The 19,363-nt window shown below is 43.2% G+C and overlaps 1 protein-coding gene across 2 annotated transcripts in view; it reads left to right on the top strand.

Annotated features, from left to right (window-relative positions):
• HERC3 (HECT and RLD domain containing E3 ubiquitin protein ligase 3) overlaps positions 1-19,363 on the top strand; it is a 107,815-nt gene that overhangs the window by 61,611 nt on the left and 26,841 nt on the right. The window contains exons 10-16 of one of the 2 annotated variants that reach the window (XM_075544022.1): positions 988-1,064; positions 7,249-7,373; positions 10,149-10,208; positions 12,552-12,663; positions 13,070-13,259; positions 15,473-15,636; positions 15,763-15,876. In XM_075544022.1, coding sequence (XP_075400137.1) covers positions 988-1,064; positions 7,249-7,373; positions 10,149-10,208; positions 12,552-12,663; positions 13,070-13,259; positions 15,473-15,636; positions 15,763-15,876 — 842 coding nt within the window. Of the gene's footprint in view, positions 1-987; positions 1,065-7,248; positions 7,374-10,148; positions 10,209-12,551; positions 12,664-13,069; positions 13,260-13,737; positions 13,908-15,472; positions 15,637-15,762; positions 15,877-19,363 lie in introns of those variants that run through there. The other variant, XM_075544023.1, reaches the window with a different exon arrangement.

Raw genomic sequence — 19,363 nt, 5'->3', positions numbered from 1 at the left:
TTGGCAAAGCAGAGGGGAAGCCAAAAAAAGGAAGACCTTCCACAAGATGGATTGACACAGGGGCTGCAACGATGGGTTCAAACATAGGAACAATTATGCGGATGGTGCAGGACTCAGCAGTGTTTCCTTCTGTTGTACATAGAGTCCCTGTGAGTCAGAACTGACTTACTGGCACCCAACAAGAAAACAGCTCAATCTTCAAATGATTTATAACACAAATTGCTATATTAGTAAATGCTGTGTGTTTAGTGACCTACGCGGTAATGCGAGAACACAGGAAGGCGTCTAGAAGTATGCTGGATAGAGTGGAGTTGTGCTTGGAGGGGATACGGAATTAGCCAGGTAGAAAAGAACTATGGGATAGGGATGGGAGAAGCAACCTCAGACGTGCAGAATTTAAGAGACAAGTTCAACTTATTCTCTAGAAGACACCTTCCTTCATAGGTTCTGTGCTCTCAGTGAAAAGGCATAGATGCATGCAATATTGTGACATATTTGAAGCAAAAGACTTTGGCGGGCTATTAGAATGTAATGTGGGCACAGTGTGGTGAGAGATAAAGAAGGAGTAAGAAATGGAGGTTACCATGTGGCATTCCTCATCCGGAAAGGGTTCGGGGCCACTGTGCTTTGATGTTGAATTTATTCATTAAGCATATCTTATCATTTTAGTTGTGTTCATTTAAAATTTTGGTCAGCGGCATATACGGAGTGACAATGAAAAATAGGAACCAAGTCAGGAAGAGCTGTCTGGGACTGGGGTAGTAGGAGGAGTCAGTGAGCTATAGCAGAGGATACCATTTTGTTTGTTTATTTTTAATTGAAGGATAATTATTGATACACACAGCCAGGAGAGAAACTTTCTTACTTCCTTCTCATAATTAAAGTGAAAAGAAAACCTTACTCAAGCATCTTTCAGAATATTAGAAAAAGGGTTCATGGAGAAATGTCAATTATTGAAACAATACTGTTGAATTTTTATTCTGACAGATCGCTTTAAATATCACATTGTTAAGCAGATCTTCTCGGGAGGAGACCAAACTTTTGTACTTTGCTCCAAATATGAGGTAAAATTTTCTTTTGACTATTATTTTGGGGGCAGAGTAATAGTGGATCCGTATTTATTTTTAAAAATTAAATATGTGTTATTTCTACCAATAATTTCTCATTAAGCAAACTAAACTTTGGAGAAGTTACCTCTATTTTCTCCCTTGAAGTACTGATTATTTTCCTGGTATTTTAAATCACAGAGTTCTAAGTTGTCACTTAAAACTATGTGTTTATATCCATATTTGTTCCAACAGTTCATTGAAAGAGGCTGACAGTTTGCAGGAGCTCTGGTGGTGGTGTGGTTACACAATAGGCTGCTAGCTGCAAGGTCAGCAATTCGAAACCACCAGCTGTTCTGCAGGAGGAAAAGGAGGCTTTCTCTCCTGGAAGTGTTACCTTCTCAGAAACCAGAAGGAGCAGTTCTCCCCTGGTCTTTTAGAGTCGCTATGAGTGGGTATTTTCAGATGCCCTTGTTATTTCAAGTCTGCTCCTGGAACCACACTGTGTTTTTATCTCTGGTATCGTTTCCTGGTCTCCTGCAGCACCGTCGTAGATAAGCCAGGAAGAACAAGGTCTGAGGTAGACTAAAATGCAAACCCAGGTATGACAGAGCTGTAATTCATTGCACCTCTTCTGGGCGGAGGAACGTAGTCTAAAATAACCTCCATCAAGATATATATATATATATATATATATATATATATATATATATATATATATATATATATATATATATATATATATATATATATATATATTTGTATGTGCCTCAACCTCCTCTTATCTCATTCCTGCTCTCTTGCTTTTTGGCCTCTCCTGTTCCTCTAAAACCTCACTCCCTCCAGTTAGTCAACAAACACTTAGGGAGAATTAACTCTAGGTGGGGCATAGATCCATTATCCTCTCCTGGAGGACCTAGGAATGGACAGTTGGTGGTGCTAAGCTAACAGAATGGGCCAGGAAATAAAGTGAGGCAGTGTAGACTTGGCAGAGAGCTCTTTCAGCCCAGGAAACTCCCATGATGAGCCGGACACTTTACTGTCCTTAAATACATAAACTTTTAGCCACCCAGTCAGTATTTTGTATGGTTTGGGTAGAAAGGGTTCTGATGTGGCTGAAAACTGAAGGTTTGACAGCTAAACCTGGTGCTTTGGATATTTTCCAGGTCAGGAGCCTGGATGAAGCTGTTTAAAGCTGCCCTCTGGGTAACTTGGAACTGTTGCTGTAGAGTTTTTTAGGCCCAGCCCTAGAGCAGGGGTCCTCAAACTTTTTAAACAGGGGGCCAGTTCACTGTCCCTCAGACCCGTTGGAGGGCCAGACTATAATTAAAAAAAAACTATGAAAAAATTCCTATGCACACTGCACATATCTTACTTTGAAGTAAAAAAAAACAAATGAGGCAAAAACACCCGGTGGGCCGGATAAATGGCCGCATGTGGCCCACGGGCCATCGTTTGAGGACGCCTGCTCTAGAGCTTCTCAGAGAAGTCCTGAGGAAAGCTGAGTCTTTGTTTCTCTAAGATGCCAATACAATAGAATATCTGAAGCTCGACCAGAAACAGATTTGGGTTTGTAAGTAATAGAGTTTAAATATTCATTTTCGTAAGAAGCAGATGCGTAGTCATACTCAGCTTTAATTGTCTTGTGAAATTCAAGTCAGTAAAACTTTGTTTCAGCCTTTAAATACACATGGCATATGATATGTAATTAGCACCGTTGGGACTCAGAGGCAAAACATTGGTGAGAAGGAAGTTGTTAAATAGGTGCCCTCAAGTCAATTCTGACCCCTGGTGTGACCCTGCACAACGGAAAGAAACCCTGCCAGTCCTGTGTGGTCCTCACAAGGGTCCCTGTGCTGGAGCCCATTGTTTCGGCCACTGTGTCAGTCTACCTCCTTGAGGGAGGACCTTCCTCTTGCTTGCTGCCCCTCCACTTTAACAAGCCTGACGTCTTTCTCCAGGGTCTTCTGTACAAATGTCCAAAGAATGCGAGACAAAGTCTCACCATCCTTGCCTCTAAGAAACACTGGCCAGACTTCTTCCAAGACAGACCTGTTTGCTGTTTGGCAGTCATGGTACTTCCAGAAGTCTTTGCCAGTGCCACAATTCAAATGCATCGATTTTTCTTGTCTTCCTTATTCAGTGTCCAACTTTGACGTATGAGGCAATTGAAAATACCATGACTTGGGTCAGGGGTGCCTTAATCTTTGAAGTAATATCCTTGTTTTCCAACACTCTAAAGCGGTCTTGTGCAGCAAAGTTACACACTACAATGCCTCTTTTGAACTCTTGACTGCTGTTCCAATGAGCATTGATTGATCTAAGCAAGATGACATCCTTCACAACTACATTTTTTTCCTCCATTTATCATGATGTTACCTATTGGCCCAGTTTTGAGGATTTGGGTCTTATCAATACTGAAGACTGCAATCCTTGATCTTCATCAGCAAGTGCTTCAATTTCTCCTCACTTTCAGTAGGCAAGATTGTGTCATCTGCATATTTCAGACTGTTAATAAGACTCTGTGTCAGTCTGGGTAGACTACAGAAACAAATTCATGGACACTCATGTGTGTAAGAAAGAGGTTTATATACAAGAGCAATTGAATATTGAGAAAACATCCCAGCCCAGTCCGTAAGTCCCTAAGTCCAATGTTAGCTCATATATCCAAAACCAATCTATAAAGTCCACTTCAGACTCATGAAACACATGCAATGACACTGAATGCAGGAGGATCACAGGCCAGTGGGTGGGAATTATTGTGGATCCAGTGGCATTGTAAGCATCTCAGACCTGGCAGGGGTCTCCATGTGGCTCCTTCAGTTCCCAGGACACAGGGGTCTATCAGCATAGTGCCATGTGTCTTGTCAGTAGAGCATCTATCAGGGAGTGAGTCTTCTCAGTAGAGAGTCTCCAAGGGAGTGAACAGAGAGAGCATGTCTCCTGCCTCCAGGGAGGAAATACAGGCGTTCCCAGAATCTTCAGAAGACCAGGCCCACACAAAGGCCTCATTGGCTATAACCTGATTGGCAGCTAGACTCCACCTCTTCACTCTCAATCTTCTCAAGTCCCAAACTGACACCAGATTATGTAACTACCACAGCCTCCCTCCAATCCTGATGCCACATTCTTCATCATATAAGCCAGCGTCTCTGGAATTAGAGTACTGCAATATTAAAGAATCAAGGCAGGTTAAAGTTTAAACCACTATGAAGAGAGAGATGCATTACAAATGCCAGCTAACAGAGAAAAGATATATAAAAAATTCAATATTGATTAGGAATTTGTTCTTTCTTTGTAAAACTGACAACTAGGCAAACATTTAAAATATGACTACAAGTGATTGTTTAGATATTTCTATATCTATTCATTTGTATCTACTCTCATATTATTATCTCTTAGGAACCACTTCAAGAACAAAGAAGAACTATCTGATTAGACAAGTTTTTAAAATCCACTACTCTGGAGTCACTTCTGACTCATAGAAACCCCAAAGGGCACAATGGAACTGATCCGTGAGTTCCCAGGTCTGTACTCCCGACAGGAGCAGACGGTCACTCTTCTCATGGAGAGTGGCTGGTGGGGCTGAACTGCTGACCTTTTACTTAGCATCAGTGTGCTTTGCCCTGCTCCATCAGGCCTTTAATGTAGACAGAGTTCACTCATTCATTACGGGTAGACCTTGAGGTGGAAGAGGCAAGGGAAGGAATTCTATTCAGATTATCTTTTGCTATGTTTGAATCTAGGTCTTGACAAGCTAGTGGGCATACGCATCCTCTCTTCCTTTTCCTGTCATCTTTCGTCTAGGGTAAGATTGAAAAGGGCACGTGGGGGTGCTTGAGTGCATGTGCTGTGCCTGATCCTGCTAGTAACATCTTTGTCCCAGAGCTGTAGTTCTCCACCTCAGTTACCCACTGGAATTACTGGAGGCTTTCAAAACCACTCATTCTTCTAGAGAGCCAGATTGGACCGAGTATAACTTGACCATTAAGAGTTTTGGAAATCCTCCTCGTAATCCACAGTGCAGCTGCAGTAGAGAGAGACTGAGTTAGACCCATTTCTTTCTTTTTGATCTGTATGTAGTTAAACCTATAAAATAAACAAACCCATTGCCACTGAGTTGATTCTGGCTCATAGAGTCCCTCTGACCAAGACTGTAATCTCTGTGGAAGTCAACTGACACATCCTTTTCTTCAGAAGCAGCTGGTGGGGTCAAGCCTTTTGGTTAGCAGCCAAATGCTTTAATGCTTCTTGTGTAATTAGAAGGCAAAGAAGAATGATGGGTTTGTCATGTTTTATTAAGTGATTCTAAGTTTCTACATCATTCAAGGTTCTGTGTGGTTTATTGGACAGGCAGTGAGGTAAAGAAAATAGCCCCCAAGTTATCTTTTGTTGTAACTGTATGTTAGAGTCCATGTTCAGTTTCCACTCAAAATTGAGGAAGTAATTAGAATTTATCTTAATTATTTTAAAACCATGTTGAAAAAGAGGCAATCTTGCTTGTGTGTTTCCGTGTTGACTGACCAGTTTCCACTACACAATTCAAGGTGGTTTTATTCTTTCAGGAGGTGGCTGTGACTATTTCAATAGACCAGTTATCAAGAACCAGTTGATCAAACACTTTGTTATATATCTTTAATTTATTAATGTTCTTTTCCCTCCCCATATCTTAACTCATAAATGGGAAAGTAAAGAACAGAAATTTAGTTGGCTGACTGTGTTTTATATGTAGGTAGGAAAAAAGATTATTTTATAAACTGATGAGTGAATGCTTTAGGATTACTCTTTTTTTTCTTTACGACTGACAATTTTGGAGGTAAAAAGCATTTTCAACTTTTCCTTAGTTCTCGATAATGAATAGGGTTTAGGGAAAATAAGTTGAAAGCATTCATTTTAATAAATGCATTTTATTTTTTTAACCTTAGTGAATAAAGCCTGTATGATCCTGGGCAGCGTTAGTGATTTACAAAACCTCTTTTCATATCCCCAATACACTACCTTGCAAACAGCTGTAGTGCTGTGTTCTTTTTTAAATAGTTAGAACAGGGGGTAGCCTCCCTGTCAGCTTCTGAGACTGTAACTCTTCATCGGAGTAGAAAGCCTCGTCTTTGTCCTGAGGAGCAGCTGGTGGGTTTGAACTGCTGGCCTTGCAGTGAGCAGTCCAACTCATATCCACTACACCACCAGGGCTCTTTTCAATAATTTAGTCAAATTAAAAAGCATTGTGCAATCATTACCACAATCAATTTTAGAACATTTTCTTCTGTCTTGTACTCACTACTATTAGTTCCCTACCCCAGCCCCAACCTCTGCCTTCCATGCTCCTAAGACTCTATTAACCCAGTTGTTGTGAATTACCCACCCTGAATTTCATCTGCAGGAAAAATGTTACAAAAACAAAATCAACAACAGTAACAAAACACAGAAAAAAAAAACCCTCAGTAGAACAGGAAAGCAGAAAAAGTTAAAACCCAGAACAAATTTAAATTGAGTCAAATGGGAGATCAAATGATATGGTGTCAAATTTTGACTGACTGCATCCACAGTAATTCACTCTATAATGCACTCTGTCTGACAGCACGGCTACGGAGCTTTCATAGGTTGTGTGTAGCATGGATTATAACTGAACCCTGGTTTTAATGTATCTTGTCGGAATTTGGTAAAGAGATTTGGCAAATGATGAATGACTTCATACTGATGACATGTGGATCCAGTGCACAGGGGAAAGAAGTCTGGAAAAGTGATCGTTACTTCTCTGGAAATTCGATTCTCAAACTGAGATTTGTGCTCCCAGTGGTTTGCGGAGATTACTCTCGGGGTGTCCGCTGAGGGAGGAGGGAGGCTGATTTGGGCAGGGGAAGGAGGTCAGCTGCGATTCCCTTCCAACAGCGGCCTTGGAGAGCTCAGAGTGGAGGTGGCTCTTCAGCCCAGTCCTGGACGGAGTGGGTTAGGTGCTTGCAAGGGAGAAAGCAGTAGCTGAGGCCATTCCCTGGATAGTAGCCCAACTGCGGACTGCCTGTCAGGAGCTAGCACTCCAAGCAGCTGGGGGAGTGAGTGTCCCGACTCCTGACAGGTGGTGGGGGGACCTGGGCAATGTGCCAATAGTATCTATTACAGATGTGTAGCTGGTGAGTGTGTTGGGTCAAGGAGCGGGGTGAAGAAGCATGCTACATAATTTCTCTTGGTATATTTAACCTTCCAGAATTATTCTCCTGCTGTTGACTTCAGGACTATGAACCAAGCACATTATACCAGTTTAATAAATGATGAAACGATAGCGCTTTGGAGACAAAAACTCTCAGAACATAACAACGCAAATACAATCAAGTATGTGGCTGCTTGCCTTCATTTACTCCCCCCCCCCCCCAACGTATATTAGAACTGTCTAGCTTAGTGAATTTCCCTACTCTTCCTGTTGGAGTTGTGGGTGTACATGGAGGTTCACACTTCAGGGAATCTTTTTCTCAGGCTTTGGTACAGTACCCCAACTACCATTAGTGGTCATTTGGTCTCACGTTCAAAGTCAGAGTCTGTTTTCTTAACTGCCTTGTTCACTCAGGTCTTGCAAATCCCGGCTGGTTAAGGCCTGAGTTGACCTTGCTGCAAAGGGAGTTCAATGGTATTGTTGTTTAATCCACTGAATCCCTTCATGATTATTGTCCAAAGCATTCAATTCTCCAGGAGCTGTTATCTTGACTAATCTGAAGCCGTTCGTTTCCCATTCACAATAATTAATTGAAATAGTAATTCAGAGTTAAGTAGAGAATGAAGAATGTATCAAGAAGGATTGAGCAATTGAGACCTTTTATCAAATTGATTTTGCTAAATTGTAATTTTTTCCCCAGTTCATTGAAAACATTTTCAGTGACTTTCCTCAGCTTTACAGTTTTTCTGCCAAGAATCTAATTCTTGGGAATAAATGAGTCATGCTCTGTCCTAACCTCTGGTCATTCCCAGAAATGTGCAAAATACAAGGGTAAGTCAAAAAATATTGCTGCAAAATCACAGACACTTTTATTGAACAAAAATGTCAAAATGTGAAGCTATTGTTTCCTGACATATCCTCCACCTAGGTCTACATTCTTCTGCAGGGGGCGTTTCTGTCTCCCTAGCCCTTCCCTAAAACATGAGCGCTTTGCTTTACACCATGTCAACACCTTTGTTTAGGTACCTTGAGGGACTCCAATCATGCTCCTTATACTATTCTTTGAGTTTGGGGAACAAAAAGACTTTTAAAGGGGCAGGATCAGTGCCATAGGGTAAGTGATATTTCCCAATCAAGTGCTCATAGGGCAACTTTTGTTGCCCTCTAAGAATGAGTACATGCATTTCCGTGATAGAAAAACAAGCAAAAATACCTTGATGTAACTTTCTTGACCTTTTTCTTGCAATTGCAGTTTTCAGCTTTCTGAAAACACCTTCATAATAAAGGCCCGTGATCATCCTGTGTGCTATGAGAAAGTCTATCAAGATTGCCTCTTTCTGCCTTGAACTTAACTGGCCCAACAGAGGCTCTTGGAAGCCACTATTTTGATCAGATTCTGCTTACTCCTTGCATCAGATTGATAAATCCAAGCTGCATCCCTAGTTAGAATTTGTCCTACAAATATCATCTTCATTAACTTCAATCTTGCTGAAAAGGCTGATGGAAAGATGAACTCTTTGAGCAAGCTGACCTTTGCTTTATGCTTTTGGTACTCACCAAGCTGAAAGCCTGCTGAAACCAGCATGTTTGCTTGCTTGGTGCCCATTAAGCTGAGAGCGTTCTGAGACCAAGATGTTCTCCATCTGAAAATGCCAAACCACATGAGATCCCCAGTTCACAGCTATTCGTCAATGCTCTTCTACTGTCTTCTCCCACCAATTTCTTGACTTCCGTCACAATGCCTGCATTCATCAAAATTGATGAATGGTCTTTCTTCGCTCATCTTTCAGGCCTCTTTGACTTTCCTTAAGCCATCTGTTACATCTGAAAACTGTAGTTTTATATGGGCCAGGATTCTTGGAAACTTGTTGCAAAGCTTCAAAGATTTGGGAAGAATTTAACTTGAGCTCTGGTGAAAATTTGATAGTAGCCCTGGTCTCAATATAGTTTCCCCCACGACACATAAAATATCTGTTTTTTGAAGGTTACCTAATGAGACTAAGACAAGTATATTCCTTAGGGAAATTGCCGGCAGCCATCCACTGATCACAGAGAAATGCTTAAGACTGTGTTTTGCTTGGAACACCCCACACATGTCTGAATATGAACCCTACTAGCAATGCGTTTTGACTTACCCTGTGCCTTTTGCTTTATGGTATAGGTCATCCTGGGCAAACGTCCACTAAGTTTTGGCAACATTCAGTAGCAACGGAGTTTTGAGTGAGGGTCAGCCACAAGAGTACTAGTTGATAGTCAAAGGATGAACCCTCCTGGGGACCTTGAGAAATTGCATCACCCTTAGTTCTGTTTTCTTATTTATAAACGGGGACTGGGAAAAATGATCTTTAGAAATTGCTTCTGGTCCCAGTTTTGAGTAACTACAGTCTCTTCCCCAACCGTGTATTTATGCTCATCTTTCCCTTTCCTTAGAGTAAGTAAGAGGCCCAGAGTTGCTGCCATGAAATTTCACCCTGGGTCCTTGGAAAGTACCTGTTTCCCCAGGGCCATCATCATCTAAGTGGTGGCAATACGCATGCATTTCACTGTTTTTAATTTCTCGGGCAAGAAGGAAGTCGTTGTGCAGTTAGTGATGCCCACAGCTAATATCTGTATTTGGGAAACAGCCACCCAGATTCTTGATTGGTTTTATTGCGTGTGCACATTTGGAGGAGCTGCAGGTGGAGGAACGGTCCAGACCACTTAAGCGCAAGAGTTTCTCTTTCCGTGGCTCTGTGGCCTTTTGCAGCAAATAAGGATGTGGTACACATGACATTCTCAGCTGTTTGGGGATCTGGGACTGTGTTTGCTCCAGGAAATGTCTGTCGCAGGCCTTCATCTGGTAAGCAGGAGCTGCCGTCAGTGAAGCCTAGGGTAGATGGCCCATCTGCTGCTGATGCTCACCTTCACCATTCATTGATAATAACTAAAGATTTCCTTCCCTTTTTATTTTTGAGCAGTGGTGTTGTTCAGATAGTGTCTTCTGCAGCCTGTTGGAATGGAAGTTTTCTTGAGAAAAAGTAAGTAAGTTGGAACCTTGAAGAACAATTATGTTATTAGTACTCACTATCAATGCCTGTGAAGGATCTCTCACCCGCTCAATGGCGGTTGGCCTTTCTTCTGTGGATAACTGGTGATTTGCCCGATACTGGAATGCTAAGTAATGAGGACGGAGAGGGCCTCAGCAAGGCCATGCTGGTTCACACAAGGCTGGCAGGGAAGCAGATGACCAAAGAGAGAGACGATATTTCAGACAACAGTTGATGTGATCAGAAGTAAGATGTTTCCCCCCACCAGGGCATTCTAAACTATTACCCAGATTTTAAAATGAACATGTGGAACTTGTCAGAGAGAGTATATGAAACATTTTCTCTACTGCTAAGACATATGAGAAAGTCATTGTCATGTGAAATAGCTTCCCTCAGTCCCAACATCGCTTGGACCTCTATTTGGCAACGTGTATATGTAGTTACCTATACGAAGTAGAGAAGTGCTGAGTGATTTTAACGATAAGCAACCTTTCATTTGCCATCAGTGACGTTTCGCTCTTAGTGAGCATAGAAAGTGCATCACCGCATGGTCTTAAAATTATAAGCTGAAAGATCTAATTATCTTCCGCGTTTATTTTGCTTTTTATGAAACGTCAGTATGTCCCCAGTTGCCTGCAGCAGTGACTCAGGCTGACTCTCGGACATGGACAGGCACACTGTTAAGCACTGCACAATGAATTGAGCTCCCCAAAGGGTCAGTAACTCTCTGGGCAACAGCAAGATGATCCTTCAGTCAGATTTGCATTGTGAAGCAAAGAAAGAAAACATCTCAAAAAAGTCTGTTTCAAGAAATTAAAAAAATTCCTCATACCTCGCTTTCTCCCTCAAGGAGCCTTGGTGGCATATTGGGTTGAGCACTAGGCTGCTAACCGAACGGTCGCCGATTGGAACTCACCAGTTGCTTTGTAGGAGAAAGGTGAGGCAGTTTGCTTCCCTGCGGACTTACGGCCTTGGGCACCCTGTGTGGAGTCCCTGTTCTGAGCCCATTCCACAGCAGCCAGTTTGCTTAGCGCTTGGACTCAGCTGCTTGTCCTGGGGACTCCATGTGGTGCAGAGGAGAACTGCAGATCGCCAGGCCTGTCAGTGGGTTCGAACTGCCAATCTGTTGGCTCGAAGTTGAGTGCTCACCATTTGCGCCATGCATACATGGAGTCATCAGAATCAACTCCTTGATAACGAACTAGTAATTCATTTCCTCTTAAAGCCATGTACCAGCCAGTGCTGTTTGAGAGTATTTTTAGGTTTTGTTTGAGTAGGCGCGCCTGCTCCTCAAGGCCAGACCCAGTGAGTACTGAGCGGTTTGGGCCTGTGAACGCAGCAGTGTGATTCCCACAGAATTCCCCAACAGGAGAGCCTCTCTGGTCTTCACTTCTGAACCTGGGAAAAGTTGGTCGTAGGAAGACCAGAGTTGCTGAAAGGAGACAAAGAACATTGCATGATCTCAGACTCCCCTTGCCCTCTCTCCCATCCCCAGTCCCTGTGTCTGACTTTACCCTGTGCCTGTCCAAGACCCTGTTCCACTTCCCTCTCTTCCCTTTCCCTTCCCTCTATATCTCTCCTTCCTCCATCCTTACCCTCCACACAGCCCCTCCCCATGCCCCCCAATAGTGAATGTTTACCATGCTGTGGGCACTATTTCCTGGGGCTTCCTCAAAGGATGGTGATTGTATACATCATATCTGCTAGTTCAAATTCGAATTGGATCAGTATGGATAAGCTACTTTGTTTGCTTCTTTAGACCTCCTAGTGGAGTGTGTGAGGAACTTGGTAGCAGTGATTAAAGTGTGTGCTTACCCAAAAGGCAAGATCCAAACTCACTGGGCTGCTCTGTGGGAGAAAGAGACAGCAGTCAGCTTCCATAAAGATTTGCAGACTCTGCAGGGCAGTTTTATAAGGAGGCTTCCAAAAACGTTGTGGAAAAATAGAATGAAAAGATAGTGGAATTTTCCCAGGAACATTTGGAGCCCCTGGTACTATGCCCTAGATCAGGGGTCCTCAAACTACAGCCCGCAGGTCACATGTGGCCTGCTGAGGACGTCTATCCTGCCCGCCAGGTGTTTTTGTCCCGTTTGATTTTTACTTCAAAATAAGATATGTGCACTGTGCTTAGGAATTTGTTCATAGTTTTTTTTAAAACTATAGTCTGACCCTCCAACGGGTCTGAGGGACAGTGAACTGACCCCCTGTTTAAAAGTTTAGGGACCCCTGCATGGCCTAGACGGTCCCTATGCCTCAACTTGAGGGCAGTGGGTTTTTATCAGGATTTGCTTTCTAAGAATTTATTACACGCTTTGTTCTTATTTGCTTGTTTAGAATTGATGAGCATTTTAAGACCAGCCCTCGAGTCCCTGGGATTGACCTGAACTCAACGAGAGTGTTGTTTGAGAAGTTAATGCATTCTCAGCACTCCTTGCTTCTAGAACAGGTATGTTCTTTACATTTGCAAAGTGCATTCTGAGAAGAAAAAACAGAACTCCATATTTTGGGTTTCAGTAATTCAATTTTCAAGAGAAAAGAGTTGTGAAAACAAAAAGCTTATAGAAATTAAAGGGGAGAGATTGTGTTCAAATCTGAATGGTGTAAAATCACACTGGGAATTTGATCTACCATTAGTTTTCCTCTGGGCTTTAATTTTTCCAATGAAAAGGCCAGGGGGGTTGCCTTTTCACACTGTGTTCAGAACGTCGAGCTCATGGTGTGGTCCAAGGTAGGTACTGCGTGAATACTTTCTGCGAAGTTGAGAGTCTGTGAAATGGTTTGTGAATTTAGCGATCATGTTCATCAGGTCTGAGGTACGTTCGAACGTCTCAATCTCCTTTTCTCTCATTCAGATCCTAAATAGCTTTGAAAGTTGCCTGATTCCCCAGCTGTCGAGTTCACCCCCGGATGTTGAAGCCATGAGAATCTATTTAATACTACCGGAGTTTCCACTGCTCCAGGATTCCAAGTATTACATCACATTGACCATTCCTTTGGCGATGGCCATTCTTCGGCTCGATGCAAACCCCAGCAAAGTATTAGGTGAATGTGGTGCCCTCACTACTGATGGGTTTGTGCTCACGGATTTTGTTGGTGTGTCCAGTGGGGTGGGCTTTCAGTAGATGAGGTCCAACAGTCTGTTCATTACTATGTAATATCCTTAACGTGGAAACTTTCCTTGCTTTGCTGTTTATCGCTAGCTAACCATACTTGCAGCTTGAGCAAATTGATCCATTGTTTAAGTTATTTGAAATTATTCTCTTCAGATGACTCTTGATTTTTAAATATCCGCAGTTAGTTTATTTATCTCTTGATTGGTTTTGTTTTCTTTCCTCTCCCTTGCTAGTAATTAGTAGCGCCTCAGAATCTTGGTGCCCCTCTGTCTCTTTCTCCTCGACTGCCTTGAGGGGGTGGGAGTGAAATGAACAGCTTTGGTGATACAGAGGTCTCCGGAAACAGGAGAGGAAGCCAATGACCTAGTGGAGACTTACCAAATGTTTGTTTTGCTTTTCTTTTGTAGGACAGTTGAGTCCACACTGATTTTTGCAGGCTACGGACACTTTGCTGAGATAAGAACCTTCCGTTCCTCAGTGAATTGGAGAGTATCTCTCATGGGAGTAGCATCTGAGGTGTTTTTATTAATCAAGCGCAGAAAGTCTGTCAACTGGCTGGCTTATTTATTTTTGGCCCTGGTAAATTTTTTTAGGTGTTTATTGCAACTCAGTAACTTCTGTTTTCCATATGGACTGGGATGTTACTTGAGTGTGGGTCTCCTACCAGCAAAGAACCTTGTGCTGTTGAGGGTGGAACACGGGCTTTTCCACGGTTGCTTCCACCTTTGCAGAAGATGCCATGAACACTAATACCGAAAACACTAGTGTTAATGGTAGTTCGTCTGCTTTGTTTTGTTTTTTTCTGATCAAAGACTTTTGGGGGAATGCTATCCTAGAGTTCTACTGGATTGTGCCGTGGAAAGATGGCAATATCTGGGGGAGTTCTTCCATATTTATGTTTCCAGGTAGGACGTTGTTCTGTCTGGAGATCAGAGATATTCAGCCGTACACTGAGTTTGTTGTTTAACTTCTTGTGAGAACTTTGCAGGACGGCTCTGAAGTAGCAGGAACACTGCATGTAACTATCCCCCCAGTTGAGCAGTCGTCAACATGTTGTCCCTTTGGGGTTTTTTTTGTGTTTTTTAAGCAAAAGGGAAAAAAATTATTGGTGCCCATACAGGAAACCCTAGCGGGGCCCAGCATACCCTCCTGTGTAGGCATACCCAGCAAAGGGTCATACCATTCGCTGTACCCCCCTGTCCCAGAGGAACCCCTCTTGAGCCAAGCCCAAAGGCCCAGGGCTGGCTGGGGTGGGGATGTGTCCTTTTGTTTTTATTCTTCTTGTCCCACCGCCTTTGCATTTTTGCTGACTGTTATAAAAGGCCGTCTCTGATGGCATGTTATTGCATCCTGTAAACACTTCAGGAGGGCCTGATTTATTTCTGGTGAAGGAGAAGCCACTGGTACAATCTTTTTGTCTGGTTATGAGAGAGCATTGTTTGTAGGAAACAGAAAGAGTAATTTTCCAACTAATTCTTGGAGAGAAGGCATACTGCCAGATTGGCGCTGTTTCTCAGGCATGACTTTATTTGTTTCCTTGGGGCGGGAGTTAAGTGGCGGCTGAGAACAGAGCTGAAAGGACTGGATGTTATAGTAGATTACAAATTGGTCGGCTGTTCGAAACCACCAGCCGCTTTATGGGAGAAAGATGAGACTTTCTACTCCCCGAAAGAGTTTCAGCCCTGGGAACCCTCAAGGGCAGTCTACTCTGGCTGATCTGGGGTCACTGTTTCAGTTGAAACCAACTCAGTGGCAGTGAGTTTTGAGTTTTCTTTGGAGTAACGCTGTGGGCATCACTCCTGGCCAAGTATGTGCCCTAGAATCTTGCCCACATGAAACCTTGGAATTGACCTTTTGCATTAGCATTCTCAATGAATTCGAGGGGGCGGAGGGGAAAGTCAGATGAAACTTTTTAAAGCACAAACAGAATTTTACCTCCAGAGATTCTTAGGCAGCCACTGTTCTCTCCAGAAATGCTCTCTCCAATGCAAGGAAATGGGTTCTTTTGGAAGTTACTTCCGGGAAACTGTATTTTAGACCAATGTTCACCTGGTAACTGGCACAGCTGTTAGATAGAAGTGAGAAGACAAGCGCTTGCTAAACTATGACATGTTGAAATATGTCCTTTCTTTCTTTCTAAAGATAACTGGTGGTCTCAGGTTTGCCCAAAATATTTCACGAAGCTGGTAAACCTCTATAAAGGTGCAGTCGTTTATCTACTGAGGGGAAGAAAGACTTTCTTAATTCCTGCACTGTTTAACAATTACATGACAGCAGCTCTTCAGCTCTTGGAGAAGTTGCACAAGGTGAGCACAGCAGGAGTCAGTGGGGCCGGGCTGAGTAGATGGCAGGCGCGATGCGCTGCTCGTGGTCGGAGGGAAGCCGCCTGCCCTTGGCTGGGGTTGAGTGGTCTGCATCTTGTTCTCCCCCAGGTAAATCTGAGAGTGAAGCATGTGGAATATGATGCGTTTTACATTCCTGAGATTTCCAGTCTCGTGGACATTCAGGAAGACTACCTCATGTGGTTCTTACATCAGGCAGGGATGGTAAGAATTCATTACATGTCTTTAAGCTTTAGTCTAACCTTAGGGTGAGAAAAGTACATGGTGAGCCTGTCCTACATATGTTTGTTTGTTTGTTTTCTTGTAACTATTGTGGTTTGGGTGGGAGTTTATAGAGTAAGTCAGTTTTTCATTCAGTGATGCGTACGCATTGTGTTTTAGGCCGTGGTTTATAGTTCCCACAACGTCAAGCACTCCCCCCATGGCCTCCCTGCGTTTCCTCGCTCGCCCTTTCCCAGTCACGCCCGCCTTCTCAGTGTTGGCCTATGGATCGCTAATGACTGTTCTAAGAAGTCCGTGTCTGCCTCATGTTCTTGAGTTATCGACCTGCCTGTTGTCTGTCTGAAAGCTGAGCGGTGGGGTGAGTTCAGGCTTAAAGGGTGGTGTGCAAAGGCAGGGGCTCATATCCGACCTCCTCCAGCTTCAGTAGGGAGAAGGAGCTTCCAGCGCCACACCAGCCCAAGGCCAGTTGCCATAAGGCAGAGGTTAGACAGGCCTCCACTCTCCGTCCTCTAACCGTATTTTGTTACCAACTATTCCTCTTACAACACTCTACTTTTCTGCTGGATTTGGTAACCTACTGCAGTGACTGCACAGAGCTCGCCGACAGTAGTCACAGTTTGGGTGTGTATTAGGAAGTTAACGGGTTACAAGAAGCCAGGGACAGTAGCCAGTAAGGATACAGGCATTTGGTCCACGGAAGCAACTCTCCACAGCCAGCAGTCACGTTTCTCTCTCAGGTCTTCAGCCACGAGGTCCCTTGGCTTCTGCCTCTGTGAGCCAGGAAGCCCACCTGCTGCTCTACAGCAGTCTCCGAGGCAGGTTTCAGGTGTGGTGCCTCTGCTCTCCCTCAGCGCGGCCCCTTTGGCTCTGTCCCGTGGTCTCTATGCCATGGCCTCCACCACTCTAAGCAAGGATCTTGACCATGCTCGGCTGGTGGCTCTTCTTCCGGGGTGCTCCCTGAAATTTTCTCACAACATTTAAAGACTTTTTGCGTGGTCCACGGAATGACCCTGTCAGTGGATCTTTGGTTTTCTCATTCTTCTTTTGTTCCGGAAGAGTGATAGCTGCATCGTCGATGGCTGTGCGCAAGTTTTTAGAATCCCACTTCTTAAAGATGTTGTTTGGTTTGGTTTTTAATGTTTGATTGGCATGCAAGTCACATATTATGTAATCGAATTGTTCAGTCGCATCAAGAAGAGTTGGGCAGTCACCACCAGTCAGGTTTAGAATGCTTCCTTCCTTCTGGCAGCTCCCCATCCCCCCGAACTATTGATCCAGTTACCGCCCCCTAAAGATGTTTCCTTCTTGATTGAGAATCCAGTGAAGTCTTCCTTACTCACTGTTCAACCTTCACATGTAGATGAGGCGATGGAAAAATTCCATGACGTGGGTCAGGCGCATGTTAGTGCATTACACTGTGTCTGTCGACCTTGACAGGTCCAGAGACTCATTCCCCCGAAGAATAAGAAGTTTTCATAACGTTGGCGCTTGTATGCTGTACTACATTCATGGACATATTTGCAGCATATATAAATGCATGTTGAAATATCCTCTGCCAAATTTACATAGTCATTTACATAGCCCTCGTCACCTCCCCGTACCTGTTCTACATATAGCTATGTGTCCACTTGTAGGTTACCGTAACTTGCCATTGCTATTGCAGGATTCTGTCCATGGCAGTGTTTACCTGCGTGGCTTTAGCCTCACCTCCGCCCAGTGTCTTCCCTTGCCTCGATCGCTTTGTGCAGGCTCCTGCTCACACATACTGAGCTCCCTTCTCCCAATTACCCCCAGTCTACCTGGGGTAGCGATTTCTCCTCTTTACCCACCTGCCCTTTATAGCCACCAAATACTGTTCGCTTCAGTGTGAAAGCATTTTCTTGATCTTTTATAATAGTGAGCGAATATATTGTTTCTCTTTTTGCGACTGACTGAGCTCACCAGGTTCACTCTCCTTCAGGTTCATCCGCGTGTTGAAGAGGTGATGTCAGCAATTCACCGTTGCTCTGTAACATCATGCAGTACATTGTGTATATGTACCATCGTCAGTTTCCCTATTCATCTGTTGATGGGCACCTGAGTTATTTCCATCTCTTTACTATTGTGAATGTGCTGCGGTGAACGTGAGCTTGCATTTATCTATTCCTTTCCCAGCTCTGCTGTAGGATATGTGCCTTGTAGTGCGATTGCTGGCTCAGAGAGCATACCTATTTCCAACTTTTTAAAGATATACCACATAACTTCCTATAGTGTTTGTACAATGTTAGAGTCCCAGCAGCAGTGTATGAGAGTTCCAGTCTCTCCACACCCTTGCCAGCATTTACTGTTTGTTTGTTTGTTTAACTTTGTTATCCGTGCTGGAGTGAGACGATATCTCATTGCTGTGTTGATTCGCCTCTCTCTAATGGATAATGATTGGGAGTGTTTATTCATGTGTTTGTTCCTGCCCGAATGCCATCTTTGGTGAAGTGCCTGCTTATGTTCTCAGCCCATTTTCTAATTGGATTATTTTCCCCAGTGTGTAAATTCTATTTTTAGTCATTGGTGAAATCTTTTGATACACAGAAATGTCTAATATTTAGGAGGTCTTAGTCATATAGTTTGTCCTCCACTGTTTGTGTTTTCAATTGTGTTTGATTCCATGCTTTCGCCCCCTGCATTTCTATTGAGTTTGTCATTAATGGTCTTTCTAATTTGGGGTTTTACTTTTCAGTCTTGGAGCTATTTTGAGCCCAGTTAGTGCATGGTGAGAGCTATGGGTTCCCTTTCATTTTTCTTTAGTGGATATCCCCTTTTGTCCAGGACCATTTGTTAAAGAGACTGTCTCTTGCCTGTGTAAAGTGTTCTGGGTGGATTTATTTTGGGTTCTCAGTTCTGCTCCATTTGTCTATATTCTGTCACGATACTAGTCCCAGGCTATTTTGACTGGATAGTAGGTTTGATCATGGATAAGTGTAAAGCCTCCTACTCTGGTCCTCTTCTTTGAGAGTGTTGAGTTTATCCAGGCCTCTTTCCTTCCCGTATAACGTTGGTGGTTACTTTTTCCATTTCTTTACAGAGTGATGTTATAATCTGGATTGAGATTGCATGTATTTGTTGATCTCTTTAGGTTGTAGGGACATTTTCATGATGTTAGATCTTCCTGTCCATTAGCATGGTATATTATCCCCTTTACTTAAGTCTTGCTTGTAGTAGTGCTTCTTGTAGTAATACTTTTTCTTTGTATAGATCTACTGTAGCTGTGTATTTATTTTTAACTATTTTATCTTTTCAGTAGTTATTGCAAATGGTATTGTTTCTGATCTCTCTCTCAGAGTTGATTTTGTTAGTGTAGAGGATCCAATTGATTTTTGTATGCTGCTCTTGCACACTGACACTTTAATGAATCCTTTTAAAATGGTCTAGGAATTTTCTTTTGAGTCTGGGAATTTCTGTGAATGGGATCATATCATCTGCAAGGGGAGAGTTT

This window comes from Tenrec ecaudatus, chromosome 3 (assembly GCF_050624435.1).
Source record: "Tenrec ecaudatus isolate mTenEca1 chromosome 3, mTenEca1.hap1, whole genome shotgun sequence".
Classification (NCBI taxonomy): domain Eukaryota; kingdom Metazoa; phylum Chordata; class Mammalia; order Afrosoricida; family Tenrecidae; genus Tenrec; species Tenrec ecaudatus.
This window is presented reverse-complemented; position numbering and strand designations above follow the sequence as displayed.